Source organism: Hibiscus syriacus, unplaced genomic scaffold (genome assembly GCF_006381635.1).
Source record: "Hibiscus syriacus cultivar Baekdansim isolate YM2019G1 unplaced genomic scaffold, ASM638163v2 tig00110319_pilon, whole genome shotgun sequence".
NCBI classification, from domain to species: Eukaryota; Viridiplantae; Streptophyta; class Magnoliopsida; order Malvales; family Malvaceae; genus Hibiscus; species Hibiscus syriacus.
This window is the reverse complement of record NW_024062678.1, coordinates 3,351,671-3,369,471: the sequence shown is the minus strand read 5'-3', so window position 1 is coordinate 3,369,471 and position 17,801 is coordinate 3,351,671. Positions and strand designations below refer to the sequence as shown.

The 17,801-nt window shown below is 36.6% G+C and overlaps 1 protein-coding gene across 1 annotated transcript; it reads right to left on the bottom strand.

The window, feature by feature from the left end:
• On the bottom strand, nucleotides 1–1,042 carry LOC120117225 (LIM domain-containing protein WLIM2b-like). The gene is made up of 4 exons (XM_039137513.1): nucleotides 790–1,042; nucleotides 587–709; nucleotides 410–502; nucleotides 1–324 (listed from the first exon to the last, which is right to left on the bottom strand). Exons 1-4 carry the CDS (start codon nucleotides 922–924, stop codon nucleotides 1–3), a joined length of 675 nt encoding a protein of 224 aa, XP_038993444.1. The 5' UTR covers nucleotides 925–1,042.
• Nucleotides 1,043–17,801: the final 16,759 nt, after the last annotated feature.

Sequence of the window (17,801 nt, the reverse complement as noted above, 5' to 3'; positions counted from 1 at the left end):
CTACTGGGCTTGTGCAACCGGTTTATCGGATCCTCCTTCTTCTTCTTCTCCTTTCTCGGCTGCGTCTTCGGCTTCAGGTTTTGCTTCATCTTCATTTGGCTTGGTTTCAGAAACTGGTTCAGATTTCCCTTCGGCTGAGCATTTCTTGGTGTTGGATGTCTCGGTGAGATGAGAGTAGCTGCCTTTCTCTTTGAACAACTGAGAGAAGTGATGCTTGCAGTAGAGGAAGCCCTCCAGCGCAGCATATGTTGATGGTGTAAGAACACATCCCCCATGACAACACCTGAAGCATGATTTATGGTAGTTTTCTCCCTCCACAGTCACCTGTTTTTATTCATCCATAAATATCCACTATAATGGATTAAAATCAATCAAAGAATTGGGGGGGGGGGGACATCTTATAGCTGACCTTCTCTAGAGGGTATGCGGTTTTCTTACAAACTCCACATTTGTCTTGTGTGCCAGAGAAGAAGGATGCAAATTTGCCAGGAGGCTTTGCCTGCTGAGGTAAAGTAAACAAACAACACATCAATTATATCGAAATAACCCTAAAAATGGTGGCAATGAAGAGAGGAAATTGGAGTACCTGTGCATCTGGCTTGTCCGAGCATTTTCCATCTTTGTTTGTGTATGTGCCGGTCTCCTTGAAGAGTTGCTCGAAGTGAGGTTTGCAATATAGGACACCATTCATCGAGCAATAGTTGCCAATCTGTTTTTCAAGAAACGTGCAGAAAATTCATCAAGCATTGAAATGCTGAGAAAATTTTGCAAAAAAAAAATGAGACATACCACCAGCACCCCATGGCAATGGGTGCATTTGAAGCAAGTCTTGTGATAAGAAACGCCATCCGCTGATAATAAATCAATAATATGAACAGTCTTATCACAAGCCTTGCATTTCTCTGTTGTCCCACTGAATGTCATTTTCCTCTTTATTTATATTTGCAACAGAAAGCTTGTCAACTGTTGCAGAGGGGGAAACGCAAAATTAAACAAAATTCTGGAGGAAAAGATTCAATGGAATAATTGCAGGATGAGTGTTTCAGCTTTGGTTAAGCGAGTTTAAAAAAGGGCTGATTCAAGGGTAAAAATGTAAATGTAAATAAAAAAAACTAGTGGAGGATATGAATTAACGTAATTAAGGATGCGTAATCGAAGGTACTTCCTCCATGGAAGAACGGAGATAAACAAGGTTTTCTTGACTGTTATACAACAATCTCTCGTTACAAAGCTTGTTCATTCTTTGGGATGTATACTTAGTTATTAATTTTATATAAATAAATATTGTATACCATCCTCGCATCTCAGTCAAAGTGTATGGGTTACGAGGAGGAATTTTTAGGTTAATATTAATATTTGTGTAAACTATGCAAATGATCATTAATGTTTGAGTAAGTTTTCATTTTCACCATTGAGATGTTAACATCCGTTAACAGAAGTGACGAAAAACACAGCTGGAGCGTTAACTATTTACATAGATTGGGTTCATCGCCACGTTTTTGAAACTTTAGTGGGGAAAACGAAAACTTACCCAAACATTAGTGACCAACTGTGTAGTTTTGTCACATCCCAAAATTTTAGAAAAAATGAATTTAAATAAAAGAGTTAATGTGGATGAAATTTAGGGATTAGTTTGTAAAATATTGAAGCTATCATACCATTTTAGGAAGTTTCAGAGAATTCAGGGCCTAGAGCATGAAATTGCCCATTTTTATTACCCAATAAAATAAATTACCCGATTGGGTAAACCCCAAATTCCTCCCAAATTGAACCAAATCCCTAACCCCAAATAATCTTTCACAACGATTTCCTTCTCGTTCCAAATACGCCGTCATCCAGCCATCTCAGCCCGTGCTGCCACCACCGAATTGCTCACCATCGAACGGTGATTAAAACCCAACCCCATCTTCATCGAGAAACGGCGTCGTTTGTCGTGGATTGGCCATCGAAAAGTCGTCAAAAGCCGTCGAGTGTATCTTCACCGATTACGGTCGCGTCCGACGTTGTTTCGCCTCACCGCCACTTTCACTGCACTCACCGGTGTCGTGCGAACAAAATACGACCGATTTTGTTCAGTGTTGACACGCCGTCATCGATCGTCAGGGTGGGTAAGTTCCAATCGATTTTTTGGTAATTTTGGCTTGGTTTGAACGTGTTATTGGATTGAATTTGGGTGAATTTGAGTTCATTGATGTGTTGGAAGTGATCGGCATGTGATAATGGCCCCTGTCGCCGCCGCATGTGCTGGCAATGCACGTGGGGGTCTTCAGCCAGTCCAAGAAAATTATGGAAATCGGTTCGGGAAGAACCGACCCGCCTGCCCGACCCGTTGACTTGACCGAACCGTTACTTTGACATGTCTAACTGCTAACCGTTAACTTTGATCGAAAAAGTCAAAAATTTCAAAAAGTCATATTTTATGTTTTTCGACGTCCTGAGTCCGATTTTGAAGTTCGTTTTGCCAAATTCTAACCCAAATTTACCGTCAAACCCAAATATGCATATGTAATTAAATGTTTTAATTTTGAGAAAAAAAATTAAAGTAAGACTTGGGACTGATTAATTGTAGTTACTTGAAGGTACTCGAGACTTATTTGATCGTTCCCCAGCTCGACTCAGCTCTTCTCAATCCGTTAGGCCACGGGAGCCGATAGTCACTCGTATGAACCATGAACTTTTTGAATACCTCGATTTAAAATATTACTTCGATATTAACTCTGATTACTATGAATTAGGTTCGAGCACGGTAGTAGAGCGTGACGAGACCGATGCTCAGTAGTTTTATTGTGTGCCCTATTTTACGAGGTGTGTTCCTTATGTGCTACTCAATTGTTTTATCTGATTTGATATATGTGTTTCACTGAAATTTATGATTCAATGGATGATGGTTCATGATCTATGATGGAACGATGCATAATATTTGAATGATTGCTTTCACTAGACGATATGATTTTTACCGAATATGGATCATGGAAATTTCTTCTTGTCATGTGAACTGTTTTATTGGGATATTATCTGGGTAGGCTAAAGTATGGAGGTTCAACTCTGATCGAACTGGTAAATCCTTACGGACCTAAGGCGACTCTTGGGTAGGCTCTCTAGCCCCAAGATGCTCCCTTAGGTGGTTCCTTATATCTAATGGGTATAAGGTGAGTCATATGGATGTAGTTATGGGGAACTGCATATGGTGTACGGGAGGAGGTATATTACGAGATTTAATAACTTATGCTTTATCAGGATTTCCATGATATTTTACTGAACTTTTACTTGATGGTTTTGTATATTATATTTTTATTGCACTAATGGGACACACTGAGCCCCTAGCTCACTTTTCAAACTATTCCCCCTTTCAGATACTTGTGGATAGGCACCTGAATCAGACACTCGGAGGATCGATACATTATAGAATAACTTTTTGTTGTAATGTTTCTATCTTCCGAATTGCTTTTAATTATGTGACATGGGCCTTTATTTTGACGTACTCATTTTATGATGATGATGTTTATGGATTTTGCTACTGGTACTTGGTTTACCATACTTCAGGTTTATGACATGTTTTGTTCTATGTAATCGTTTTTAGTTTTCTATTTACGAGTTAAACTTTTATCATTATTTATTATACTTTATAAATGTCAGTTGTAATATGGTTTTAAATTATCGAATAATGTTTTTGGAAAAATGTTTTAAGAAATTTTAATGTAATTTACTAGACTTAGTTGAAACACATAGGTTGGGTCTAGGGGGTTACAAGTTTACCCTAATTAATAAAAGGGGGAATCAAGGGTTTCATTTACCATTATGAATCATTTTTCTTCTTCCATAAAAACGTTTATTCTTCTTCCATAAACATTTTCTTCTTCTTCCATAAACTCACTGCTTTTTCTTCCATAAACTCGTTTATTCTTCTTCTTCCATAAACTCGTTTATTCTTCTTCTTCCATAAACTCATTTCCTCTTCTTCTTCTTCTTCTTCCATAAACTCATTTCTTCTTCTTCCATAAACCCATTTGTCCTTCTTTAATTCGTCTGAGGGAAAAAGTAGTGAGAAAAACTATTTCTTCTTTTTCTATTTGTCTGAAAGAAAAAATAGTGAGAAAAACGAGCAAAGAAAAACCATCGTACTTACATGGAGGTTACAACAAAGGGGGGACAAAGCTATGCTTTATGGTAAGCTTCTTTTGAGTTTGATAGAAAATAAAAAAAACAAAACCTTAGTTGGACATCCACAGTTGCAAAGCGGAACATCAATGGAGTCTTTCATCTTCACAGGATTTTCTCGTCTCTTACAATTTTCAGATTTTTTAAAGAATAAAGATAGGAATGAAAAACCCTAAATTAAGTTTAGGGATTAAGTTTTTTTAAAAATGAGAAGAGGTGATTGTTGAAGGCTTTGGGTCTCCAACGTGGCGATCAACCCAGTCAACCCAATCCATGTAAGTAGTTAACGCGCCATCTATGTTTTTCGTCACACCTGTTAACGGTTGTTAACGTCGAGTGACCAATTTGTAAATGATAACGTTAGTGACCGATTTGTGACTTTTGAAACATCAGTAGTGAAAACAAAAACTTACTCAAACATTAGTGACCATTTGCGTAGTTTACTTTTAATATTTTGTATAACTCTTTAGTTTTACATAGATTTAGAACCGTTGGATGAGTGAAAATAGATGGTTGAGATTAACTCTTTGTTTTTTTCCAATTAACATCTTCTCATTTCCTATTGTAAAATTTGAAAGTTATAGTGTTTAAATTAGGAGTAATTTTAAAGTTAAGTAATTAAATAAAAATAAACTTCACTGACCAAAATAGGAGTGATAAGATAGTTAAGTGATGAATGATTTAATTTACCCATAAAAAAGTGTCATGTTGTAACAGTGCTGTTAAGATTTTAACGGTAATGTACCAAAATGAAACAAAAAGGAAACATTAGGTATTATTTTGAAACAAATGAAAGTTTAGGTACCAAAGCGAAACAAATTTGATAGTTTATGTATTAAATATATAGTTTGCCTTATAAAATAATATGTATTCAAAATTCTTCTTAGTTATTGAAAACACATATATATATTTACACGCTGCAGACGTAGCTGCTCAAATCTGGAACCTCTAAAGAAAATAACAAATTATATAGGTTGTGATTGAAGAAGAGAGAGAGAATAAGCCATAGCTAGGAAGACTTGAAGGTAGAGATAGACCGAGACGCATTTTAAAAAATTCAAATTCCTCTATGTTTAATTTTTTTTATTTCCTATTGATTATTTAATTTTGTACATCTTAAAATTTTACAATTATGTGAACCTTAAAATTTTAATATAACTTCTTAAATTCACACTCTTAACATAAATTTACACATCTATTCTTGCTGAAAGGTATCCATTTCCAAAGGAGGAGTAGCACTAGCTTCCCCAGTGTGAGAAACCAAGTTGACAAGAAAATCGAATAGGTCAGTAGCGATAACAGCGAAGGCAACATCCTCTTTGTTAAGCGTCCTCCTCTTCCCTTCCATCGTAGCCCTCCACGACCTTTGCGTAAGCTCCTTTATGAACAGCTCTCACGCCTTCGACAACACGATCGGAGACTCCCCAGATATCATCTTTATCCCATCACCAGACTTCTTCATTATCTTCTTTATCCTTGCCAACGGCAACAAATGCGGCCCCGTTTTACCCCTACACTATCCCCGAATAACTCTCTGCATGCCTCATCTCTCTCTCTCTACCCTTATTCTTTTCGAAGAATATGAGTTTTTCAAGTTTAATATTAATGGTGAAACTAACGTATATATATAGAAATATGAAGGGGTGCTGGCCAAATTAAACTTTGGGTATAGTTTGGACGTTTATTTTTACATTAAGTCTTTTCAAAATTATACCTAACATTTAGTTTAAATTTCATTTTGGTATCCCGTCGTTAAAAACTTAACGGTGATATTGATGTGCCGTCATAAGATAAAATGCTACGTATAATGAGAAAAAAAAATAAAAAAATATCACGTCAACAATTCTGTTATTTTTTTAGCGGCCAAATAGCAAATTGAAATATAAATTAGACATTAGATGTGATTTTGAAGGAAAAAATAAAGTTTAGTTATTAAAATGAATAAAAGTAATATTTGATGTACTACACATGTAGTTTACCCTTCTATATATAATAATTTAGGGTTTCGTATCAGCATGTCGATTGTCGATCAAAGATCATCGTGTTGACGTGCTCATTGCTATACTATTCAACTCTTCTTTTTATTTGTTTATTAGGATATTATTTTTCCCGTTTCTATTTGTATTACCGTAAATTGTTTAGTACTTGGTTTTAGGGTTTAGGACATCATACATTTAGCGGTCAAGGATCTTATGTCTTTATCAAGTGTTAATACGCATTTTTCAAACAGATCAACTACAACCTTAATGAATCTGCATTACAAGCTTCACTCGTTGAAGAAGGGCGGGGATAGCATGCGTGTCTACCTTACATGAGTAAAAGAGGTTTGTGATGCGCTTGCCTCGTGTGGGAGTGCTATCTCCCATATTGAACACATTGTTACAATCTTGAAAGGGATGCCTCGTGAATACCAACCGTTCATGGCCATTATAACAACTATGAAAGAAACGTTGTCTTTAGATAGCATTTATACAATGCTAATGGATGCAGAGTCCCAACTGGCAGGTTTTGATGAACAAACTGATTTACTACCAGTGAGTGTGAATCTTGCACAGGGCAGTACAAGTCGAGGACATTTCAATGGTTCTAACCGCCAAGACTACAGGCCAAGCCATTCTGCTCATGCATCTGGTATGAGAAACCATGGCAGGGGCGTGGGCGAACCCGATTACAATGCCAAATTTGTGGCAAGCTTGGACATTTAGTCGATCGGTGCTGGCATCGATATGATGAGAAGTTCACATGTGTAGCAACTGATGGTTATGGTTCAACTAAAGAAGGCCCAGCAAGTGTGCACTATAATTCTGGGAAAACCAGTTCAGGCTGTGAACACTGTTTTAATGGATGTGTGGATGGTGCTTCTCCTAGCATACAACCACATGCAAATGTGGTTACTACAGCTGCCGATCGATGGGTAGTAGACTCGGGGGCGACACACCACGTTACTCTGGATGCATCTAATATGATAAGCCAATCTGAATTTCTTGGGCCAGGTAAGTTAATTGTTGGTAATGGAGTAGCACTTGGTATTGACAGCATTGGCAAAGTTGTTTTATCTTCTACTTCACGTGTATTGATGCTAAATGAACTCTTACATGTCCCGCATATAACCAAAAATCTTCTCTCCGTCTCTAAGCTTGCTAGGGATAATAGAGTCTTTCTTGAGTTCCATGCAACGAAATGCTATGTTCGTGATGAAACAACTGGGCAAGTCTTGTTGAGTGGTAAAGAGGCAGATGGGTTATACTCTTTTGAGAAAGCATGTACATCAATCAAAGGTGATGCCAATGTAGTTTCGAAGTCCCTGCCAGTAGCTGAGTTGTGGTACAGGCGTCTAGGTCATCCCTCGTTTGACACTCTCAACAAAATAGCAAAGGTTCTTGATGTAAAACTCTCGTTTGATGTAAACAAAACTTATGTTGCATGTCATGTAGGCAAAAGTCACAAACTCCCATTTGTGCAATCTGTTACTGAATACAACTCTCTTTTTCAACTTGTGCATACTGATTTGTGGGGGCCTCCTCATATTTCTTCAAATGGTTTTCGCTACTACATATCGTTTGTTGATGCTTATACTCGATATACATGGATTTATCTACTTCGCACTAAATCCCAAGCTGTTATAGCGTTTCAGTTGTTTCATAAAATGATACATACACAATTTGGAGTGTCCATCAAAGCAGTCCAAAGTGACTGGGGAGGGGAGTTTATATCGTTTACTGACATTTTAGCCAAGGATGGAATTGTACACAGGTTAACATGCTCGCATACGTCTGAGCAAAATGGCAAGGTCGAAAGGAGACATCGACATCTAGTTGAGCTGGCACTAGTGCTGTTGTCTCAAGCCTCAATGCCCATTAAATTCTGGTCATATGCTATGATTACTGCCGTAAGTGTCATCAACAAGCTACCAACAAAAGTTCTTCAAGGAGTTTCTCCCTTTGAGAAGTTGTATGGTAAGCAACCGGATTACAACATGCTTAAAGTTTTTGGGTGTTTATGTTTTCCCCATCTTCGGTCATTTCAGAGACACAAGCTGGACTTTCGATCCAAGCCCTGCACATACCTGGGTGTGAGTCCACAACATAAAGGGTATCAATGTCTAGCTCAAGATGGTCGTGTATACATATCGAGGCACGTGGTGTTTGATGAATGGACATTCCCTTTTAAAGAAAAATGTAGCCTCTCAACAAATGCTGATAAAAATATGTACTGACCCCAAGAACTTGAAATCGTTTCAAATATCAGGTTGTTTCAAGATGTGCAAGGTGACAGCCAAGGTGGCAATAATCAAAGTGTTAATGAATTTCTGGAGAGTTCATCACCACCATATGAGGAGAATCCTAATTCACATGCAGAGTCTGGACTACACATGGAAGACAATACTGACTTACAGGGGAGCAGTAGTGGTCATGTTGAGCAGCACTCGGAACAACTGAATAATGAGGCTGCTGAACCTCTCGAAGAACATGGTGATGCAAGTAGCAGTAGCCAAACAACAATGCAGGAATCTAGTGAACAAGCTGAAACACATCAGCTGCAGAATGCTCATCCCATGTTGACAAGGAGTAAATGTGGTGTTTTTAAACCAAAGGCATTCTCAAGTCACTTTGACAATGCAGTACCTACGAATATAAAGGAAGCAATGCAGTCTTCAGATTGGAAGAATGTTGTTCAGGCTGAAATCGATGCATTACAAAAGAATGAAACATGGACACTGGTTAAGCTTCCACCTGGGCGAACTGCAATTGGCTGCAAGTGGTTGTTTAAGCTCAAACACAATCCTGATGGCTCAATTCTTCAGTACAAGGCTCGGTTAGTGGCTAAGGGATTCACACAAGTTCCTGGACATGATTTCTGCGATACCTTCAGTCTAGTGGTTAAATTCAGCACAGTGAATGTAATTCTCACCATGGTTGTGTCTAACGCATGGGAGCTGAGGCATATAGACATAAACAATGCATTTCTCAACGGAGATCTTAAGGATGACGTATTTATGCATCAACCGCCTGGCTTTGAGCAGATGTCTGATGATGGTTCCATCGTGGTATGCAAACTGCAGAAGGCCATGTATGGTTTGAAGCAGGCACCTCGCAATTGGCACTCCAAGTTAAAAGAAGCGTTACTGGAAATAGGATTTAACGTGTCACGGGCAGACTCATCCTTGTTCTTTAAAGGCAGTAGCAGTGATCGAGTGTATTTGTTGGTGTATGTAGATGATATACTGATCACGGGAGGGTCGCCCAATGAGATTAAAACAGTTGTTGCTATGCTGCAAGACAGATTTTCCCTCAAGGATTTGGGTGCGTTAAGCTAATTCCTTGGCATTGAAGTACTAAGGACTAGCAACTCACTTGTTCTTAGCCAAAGGAAGTTTGCGTTAGAACTACTGGAGAAAGCTGGCATGAAAACAGCTGCTGCATACTCTACGCCTATGACATTGGCTTGCAAATTGACTCGCGAAGAAGGAGATTTGTTAGAGGATGCGAGCGAGTATAGGAGCATAGTGGGCTCACTCCTTTATCTTTTTCATACTCGGTCTGATTTGTCCTTGAGTGTGGGCAAAGTAGCCCAGTTTATGCATGCTCCTTGAGTAACACATCTTGCTGTAGTGAAAAGAATTCTTCGGTACCTAGCAGGTACTGTAAACTACGGGTTACGATTTTCTCCAGTTGACAACAGGGTGGTAATCTCAGCCTTTGCAGATGCTGACTGGGGTGCTAATCTGGATGATCGAAGGTCAGTGTCAGGCTATGGAGTGTTCATAGGCAAGTGCATTGTTGCATGGAATTCGAAGAAGCAACATTCAGTGTCAAGAAGCACCATGGAAGCAGAATATAAAAGTGTGGCTGATGCTGCAGCTGAAGTCACATGGATCAGCACGTTGTTAACCGATCTAGGCATACAACATCAAGGAAAATCTGTAATTTGGTGTGACAACACTAGTGCAGTGGCTATGAGTGCCAATCCAATATACCATGCACAATCCAAGCATGTAGAATTGGATGTGCACTTTGTAAGGGAAAAGGTGGCTGCTGGGCATATTTGTGTCAATTATGTACCAGCTGCACATCAAGTGGCTGATGGGTTCACCAAACCCCTGTCAAAAGAAGCGATTGAAGAATTTCGCGAGAAGGTATGCGTTGTGCAGCGATGAAGGGAGGAAGGAGAAGATGTAGGGGGAATATTAGAGGTATATGTATGTATGCGTGCAAGTAATCTGTGTAAGTGGCAGTTAGCTGCTAGGAGTCTGTTAGGAGTTGGTTATGCTGTTAGTATGGTTGTAACTGCTTATATTTCTTGTATAAAGAGCCTGCATAATGAACAGCTCAGGATATGCTTGTGTTGTTGAATATACTTGAGTTTAGTTAAAGAGTGATAACTCAAGATTGTATGATATAAAATTGAAGAAGAAAGTGAAAAATAAAAGAATGAAAAAGATAACAAAAAACTTAATTGATTTTCGAAAATAATATAAAATAAGAACTTTCAAAATACAATTTACCTAATGTGCTGCACTAAGGGAGTATATATACACAAGATTTCTAAATAGTTGAAGTGAAAATTTCCTAAAATCATGGATTTGTTAAAAAAACAAGGGATCTTCATTTTGAACTCCTTTGAAATCATTCCTAATCTTTCATATTTTGCTCCTAAAATTTACTAGAATCAATTTTAACTGTATTATGTCTTGACTCTTGCCATGACGTTTGATAAGCTGTCAGATTCTACTTCCAGTTATGGCTTTGATCTGACATACCCAAATTAAATTCCTAACCAAAATTAAGCCTACAAAGTAACATATTAGTATTATTTAGGCAAGCGTGGAGGTTAGAATATAATTATTATGTGCATTATTTCACATAGGTCACTACACATGAGAAAATTAAAATTAAAATATATAACATATTCAAACTAAGAAATGAAATGGAAAACGTAGAACTCAAAATATGAAATAATTTATCCTTCCCTCTAACACAGCCATAAATTTTTCCCTTTATCCTAAGAGAGTTGAATTTCAAATCGGTGATTTCAACCCAGAGTTATATTGAACACTATTTTCTTACCATTGATTTTGAACTCAAAGATCGGTCTTTCGGGAGAAACAAACTCAAAGATGTTTTTGTTTCAAGAAAAACATACTCAAATATGTTTTTGTTTCAAGAAAAACATACTCAAAGATTTTGTTTGTTTTGTTTCAAAGGAAACAAACTCAAAGATGGTAAATTTTGTTTCCAAAGAAACATACTCAAAGATTTTTCTTAAAAAAAGTTGTCTCAAAAGAGACAATTTTATTTCCAAAGAAACATACTCAGATTTTTTATTTTGTTTTAAGTGAAACAGACTCAAAGATTTTTCAAGAAAATCTGTCTCAAGAGAGTCAAAGTTTTGTTTCAAAAGAAATAGACTCAAAGATCCCTTGTTTCAAAAGAAACGACTCCAAGATGATGTTTGTTTCCAGTGAAACAAATTCAGAATTTGGAAAATTGTCTCAAGTGAGACAACATTTGTTTTTAGATAAATTGTCTCAAACAAGACAAAAATTGTTTTTAGAGAAATTGTCTCAAGCGAGACAAAGTTTGTTTTTGAGAAAACGATCTTAAGTGAGATCAACTTTGTTTAATGTGAAACAAATTCGAAATTTGTATTCTCAAAGGAAAAAATGTCTCAAACTAGACGAAATTTGTTTTGAAAGAAATTATCTCAAACGAGACAAAAATTATTTTTAGAAAAATGTCTCAAGCGAGACAAAATTTGTTTTGAGAGAAATTGTCTCAAGCGAGACAAACATTTGTTTTAAAATTCTCAAAATTTGTGAAAAATGTCTCATGTGAGACTGAATTTTACTTTAATAAAAACACCCTCAAAGGTGATAGATAGTCTTCTTATTCCTGTATGTTGAGGAAATGTCTTGATTGTTGACTTCAGGAAGTCAAATCATTGCTTCTTCAAGTTAGAGACATCTGGTCATTTCTGAGCTTTGATTTCCTGAGAGATCAAAATGATGTATTTTTTAACTGACTATCCTGGATGTTATGATGGACGTCAAGATGAAATTTATTTGAATTTTTTTTATTGAATTTGTCCTCAAGTGAGGAGAAAAATGTCTTTAATGCACATGATGATAAATGTTTGATGCAAAGATGCATTGATGTATGTTTTCTCGATCTGAAAGGAGAATAGTTGCGAGAGCAGTCTTCACTTTATCTTTGATTTATTTTGTCTTCATTTCTACCAGTGTGTACTCTTTCAAAACTCAACCTGAGACAATTTGTTTCCTTGCCCCATCAAATTTGTCCCAAAAATTTGCTTCCCTTGCCCCACTTCGATCTTGAGCTTCGGAGAGATATTCGTTAACTTCCAAGATATACTTCCAGAGAACTTATCTTGTTTAAAAATGTTTTTTCTTCTTTTGAAAACAACTTGGCGAAGAAAAATATATGGTTTTTCATTGTCAAATGAACTAAAATAATTCCCTTTCTTTGGCTTCACAATTGGAGCAAATCACAATAATATGAATTCATTGAATATAAAAAATCAATTGCTCTTTTAAACTTTGATAGCTGTAAATCTTTGACAAATATCAAGATTGAAAGGTTATTTTTGAGGTTGGATACCTAAATTATAAAGTTTGTTTCATCAATTGGTCCTCGTAAAGATCATATCATGCCCCTCTTTCTGAGTTTGGTATTTTGATCGGAGGCAAACAAAATGGCACAACTAGCATAGTTAATTACTAGACTCTTTAGAACACTTCTATTTCAGTTCTCTGAAATCTTCCATTTGTTCAAGCTTCGCAGACTTACCTAATCAAGGTAGTGCAGAAATATCGGTCTAAAAAATGACATTTCTGAGTGCTCGTGTGAAGTCGACTATAACAGGTGTTCCTCAACTCCCTTAGTCCATATTCATCGAAACTTCTTATTTAGTAATTCTGATTTAATTTTCCATTGCTTGGCTAGCTGGATTCAACTTTATTGTACATATACTTTTATAATTGCCTTTGTTCGGCTAGCTGAAGGATTCATGTCGTCACAAAGTCTTCGACTTGACAACCACAGTGGAGCATACACCGGATTGCCAAGTACCCAATCAATGTCATGGTTTGAATGCAATATATTCATAAAGCCAAGGCTTTCGAGTTTCCTCTATAACCAATTGCTTTAGCGGAATAGCTCAGCTTTATTGTATACATATATAATATAATATTTTGGGTATACGGATTCCATTTCTTAAGCTTGTTGAGGAGAACCTGTTATAGTCTTATTGTTTGTTGAAGGTCAGAAAATCTCATCGTTAGAGTTCAATTTCCAAGCAACTGACCTAAACTAGATTCATCTACGTGATCATTCCATCTGAGAAGATTATGATCATCATTGAACGTCATAAATAGAAATAAGAACCAATTAGTTTTGTAATCTTATGTTCTAGTTGCCCCATTTTGTCCGCTCCTAACACATACCTGAATGCCAAACCCTTTGATTGACTCTTTATGTGAAGAGAAAACTAGCTCGGTCCCTGCAAGAGAAGGGTATATAATTTGGTGTATCTCTATAGTAGGATTGAGGGGTCATTATTTTTTAGGGTTCAATCTTATCATTTTTCAAAGATTCACAACCTCAATTATTAAAAAGCTTTTAATTAAAATAATATTCAAAGAATTAAAAATTAAAATTTGCTCATTGCCATTTTCTCATAATGAAGTATTTTATTTAAAATGTTCGAAAGTCAAGTGGTTTACAAACATTTAAACATAAGAAGAACAAAAGAAAAACAAATTCAAACACGATGTCATGCATGGGAATGCAACAAAATCATCTGATGGATGCCCCGACCAACTCCCGATCAGAATGCCCCCATCACACATTAAACGTCAATACCCTTGAATCAATCAGATCTTGGACCTTGCGCTTCAATGTCATACAATTCTCAGTGGTGTGCCCTGAGCTCCCAATGTAATAGTTGCATATGGCGTTAATATCATGGCCTTCAGGATATGGGGCTTCTCTTGGTTTGGATCGAACTGGAGTCACCAGATTCATCTTAATTAGCGCTGGGAGCAACTCCTCATATGTTATTGGAATTGTACTAATGTGAGTCTTTTCACGGAATGTTTTATGAGGTTTGGTCCCTAGACTAGCTAGATAAGATCTCTCAATGTTAATCTCAGCTCTTTCCTCATTGTCGATATGGCTAGTGCCTCCTATCTGGCCATTCTTGACTGCTCTCTCGATCATTTCTCCACACATGACAATGTCAGAGAAACTCTTCGTGGCAGCTCCAACCATGTAATTAATATATGGAGATTTTAATATGTCGATGAATAGGGTGATGAACTCTCTTTCAGTCATCGGTGGGTACACTTGAGATGTAACATCCCTCCATCGTTATACATATTTTCGGAAGTTTTCATCAATGAACTCTCTTTCAGTCATCGGTGGGTACACTTGAGATGTAACATCCCTCCATCGTTATACATATTTTCGGAAGTTTTCATCACTCCTCATATCTATATTCTGAAACGTTGTTCGATCTAGGGCCATATCAGTCATGTATTTGTATTGGTCCAGAAATGCACGAGCCAAATCTTTCCAAGAGCGGATATGAGCACGACTTAGTTGATTATACCACCTAGAAGCGAGTCCAATCAAACTATCTTGGAAGCAGTGAATCAACATCTGATCGTTGTTGGTGTATACAGTCATCCTTCGAATAAACATCGTGAGATGGACATTAGGGCAATTGGTTCCATTGTACTTCTCAAAATCGGGCATCTTAAATTTAAGCAGGAGCACCAAGTCAGGAACTAAGACTAGTTCTGTTGCATCCATTTCATTGTGAGAGCTATGTCCTCTCGTTCCCTTGAATGTCTCTCTACACCACTTTTTCAAGTTCTCAGGGATCTCATTGTTGGCTCTTTCCATCTGTTGACTTGAAAGCTTGGGGGACGAAATGAGTAGTTTTGGATTAACGTGTTTCATCACATATTCAGAGGCTTCTTTGGTCGAGGAAATCTTCTCTTTGCATCTTTCTTGGTTGAGTCCAGTCAATTGTACTACCATTTGGTCAACTAGGTCTTTTGGGTTTTGCAAGATACGATCCATAGTGGAATTTTGCTCTTGCTCCATTTTGGCTTCCCACTCTGCTTGTATCTTTTACAAATTCTCTTCAAATTCTTTCTTCAGCTGCTCAAATTTTGCATCCATTCTCAGTACTGTGTGAATGCAGTATCACAGTTAGAACCACTTCCGTAGAGTTCCCCACAATATATGATATATGCATGTAAAATGCTTAAATGAATGTTATGCAAAATGCAATGATGCAAATGCAAAATTGTTGATCCCAACGATGGATATTGTAGAATAATTTACACCATAAATAAAAGCTTTCACATACAAGACAGTCCATTTTACAAACATGTCTTCGCTTGGATGTTGAATCTGAAGTGAATCGCCACTTCATCTTGGATTTTCGTTCTTGAAAATGATGCCCCTCAAGCATTATGTAACCTAACTTGGTTGATGCCCCTGCGGTGCTGAAGTCAGTGCGTCGCTCTTTGATAGCTGGCGATAAAATGATTATAGGCAAATCTTTAATGTTGGATTACTCCTCGGATCAATGGATCATCTTTCTAGTCTTGAATGTTGCACATCTTCGAGCAAATCTCGTTCTTGTACTCTGAATTTCTTTTAGCCTTCGGCGCATGTCTGCATACGCGACTACTTGATTGAAAATTTTTATCTCTTCTTGTGAAGATTTTCTCATGAATATTCCCTTACATATCAATATTTTTTGCAATATGTTATTATGATGCAATGCAATGCAAAATGATGAAAAATGCCACAAACAAAAGAAATAAGTTAGTGTACACAAACAAAAGAAAAGAAATTATTTAATACATGTAAGACAATCGATACAGATAAAAATGTTATTCAAAGATGAATATAACACCTACCCTGTCATGATATCTACCCGAAAATGCTTTCAACCCACAATGATCTATTTTCAAGACATTGGTCCTAACCGCATGATATCTAGTTTGCATGCTTTTATTCGAAAAGAAAACAAATTCCACGAACTTAAAGTAAAAGATAAAGGTTTAGAGTCGTTTTTCCTTTGTGTACACCTATTTTGGGTACCTACTGATGGACAAAGGTTCGATATGACTATACATAGGGTTATCATTCTACGGTTCACTATATGCATGGTTTCGGCTCTAACAGGAAAAGGGGACTCGAATTGTCCTTGATGTCCGTGTCCCCTTGGGCTGCCAGACCCTCAATCCTCACCCATTACAGGTTTCGAACGGAACGAGTTCAATTCGAGGGGATTCTCTTCCTTATACCCATACGAGGAATAAATCCCTATGAAGGTATAAGGTATGTATCCCATGGGTTATTTGCTAAAACTCATACGAAGAATAAATTCTTATGAGAGTAAAGCATTCATCTGAACTAATTTGGATCGGAGCTCGTGTCTAGAGCTCATGTTATGCAAATGCACGAGATGTGTGTGAGGAGGAGCGTACCTACCTTTGACTCAAAAGGAAAATGAAACAAGGAAAAAACTTGATAAAACCTTGACGAATATGAAAACAGAGATTAAATTGTTAGTATGACATCTAAAAATGAAGCAATTAAAAACTTCAATAAATGAATCAGAAGTTAACGGGTGATTTTGGATTAATTGGAATTAAATTAAAATGAGTCGTCATCAACTTTTGGGTAAGGTAGGTAGAATACCTAAAACGTCTTTTAAAACAATTTTAAGAAAAAACATTTTTTAAGACAAAAATGGTATGCGTTTACCGAAGATTCGATTAAAAATGGTTCGAGAGTCGGTTACGCGTGGAGAAGGATAAGCACCCATCAACCTTTGGGTAAGGTAGGTTGAATACCTAAAACGTCTTTTAAAACAATTTTAAGAAAAATCATTTTTTAAGACAAAAATGGTATGCGTTTACCAAAGATTCGATTAAAAACGGTTCGGGAGTCGGTTACGCGTGGAGAATGATAAACACCCCCACAGCGCCCAAAATTGATACTATGTAGCTTACACGTTGTCGTAATGGTGGAAATCGTGAAACGAATATAAAGTTAAAATACAATCCATTTATTAAAGTTAATTCATTTTCTTCGAATCAATTAATTAGAGAAAATTCTTTAACTCAATAAAAAATCTTGAAATTTACAATCCTCCGTGAGGAAAGCTATTTCAACCATTTTTCATTATTAAAGAATATTCTATCATCGAATATATAAAAGATGCATATCGAATATAAATTGCAAAAAAATAAAATACATAATTTGCATTGTTATGTGTAAAATAAAAATGAATTAACAATTAACAAACTAAAATTGATTTATTTCAAGTTCATTTCGTTCGTCTGTCGTATTAGATTGTACCACTTCGATCAAGTGATACTTTCTATGCCCGTTCTATAAGTACAAGTTCTAGAAATATTCAGATAAATAACATTCAACAAATTCTTATATAAATAAGCATAAAAAACATAAATAGACAATAATCTATAAATATGTAGACATACACGTATCAATATTTAATATGACAATACATACATAGTAATATAAAGTTAGGTCGAAAACTAATATATGACAAACAAACAATCGGGATCAAAACAA

Bases quoted from the DNA above. Each gene is read 5' to 3' on its own strand.
- LOC120117225 (XM_039137513.1), bottom strand. From the start codon at position 924: ATGACATTCAGTGGGACAACAGAGAAATGCAAGGCTTGTGATAAGACT. The intron at 503-586 runs GTACTCCAATTT...ACTTTACCTCAG, and splicing joins CGGACAAGCCAGATGCACAG to CAGGCAAAGCCTCCTGGCAA. The intron at 325-409 runs GTCAGCTATAAG...GAATAAAAACAG, and splicing joins CCGCATACCCTCTAGAGAAG to GTGACTGTGGAGGGAGAAAA.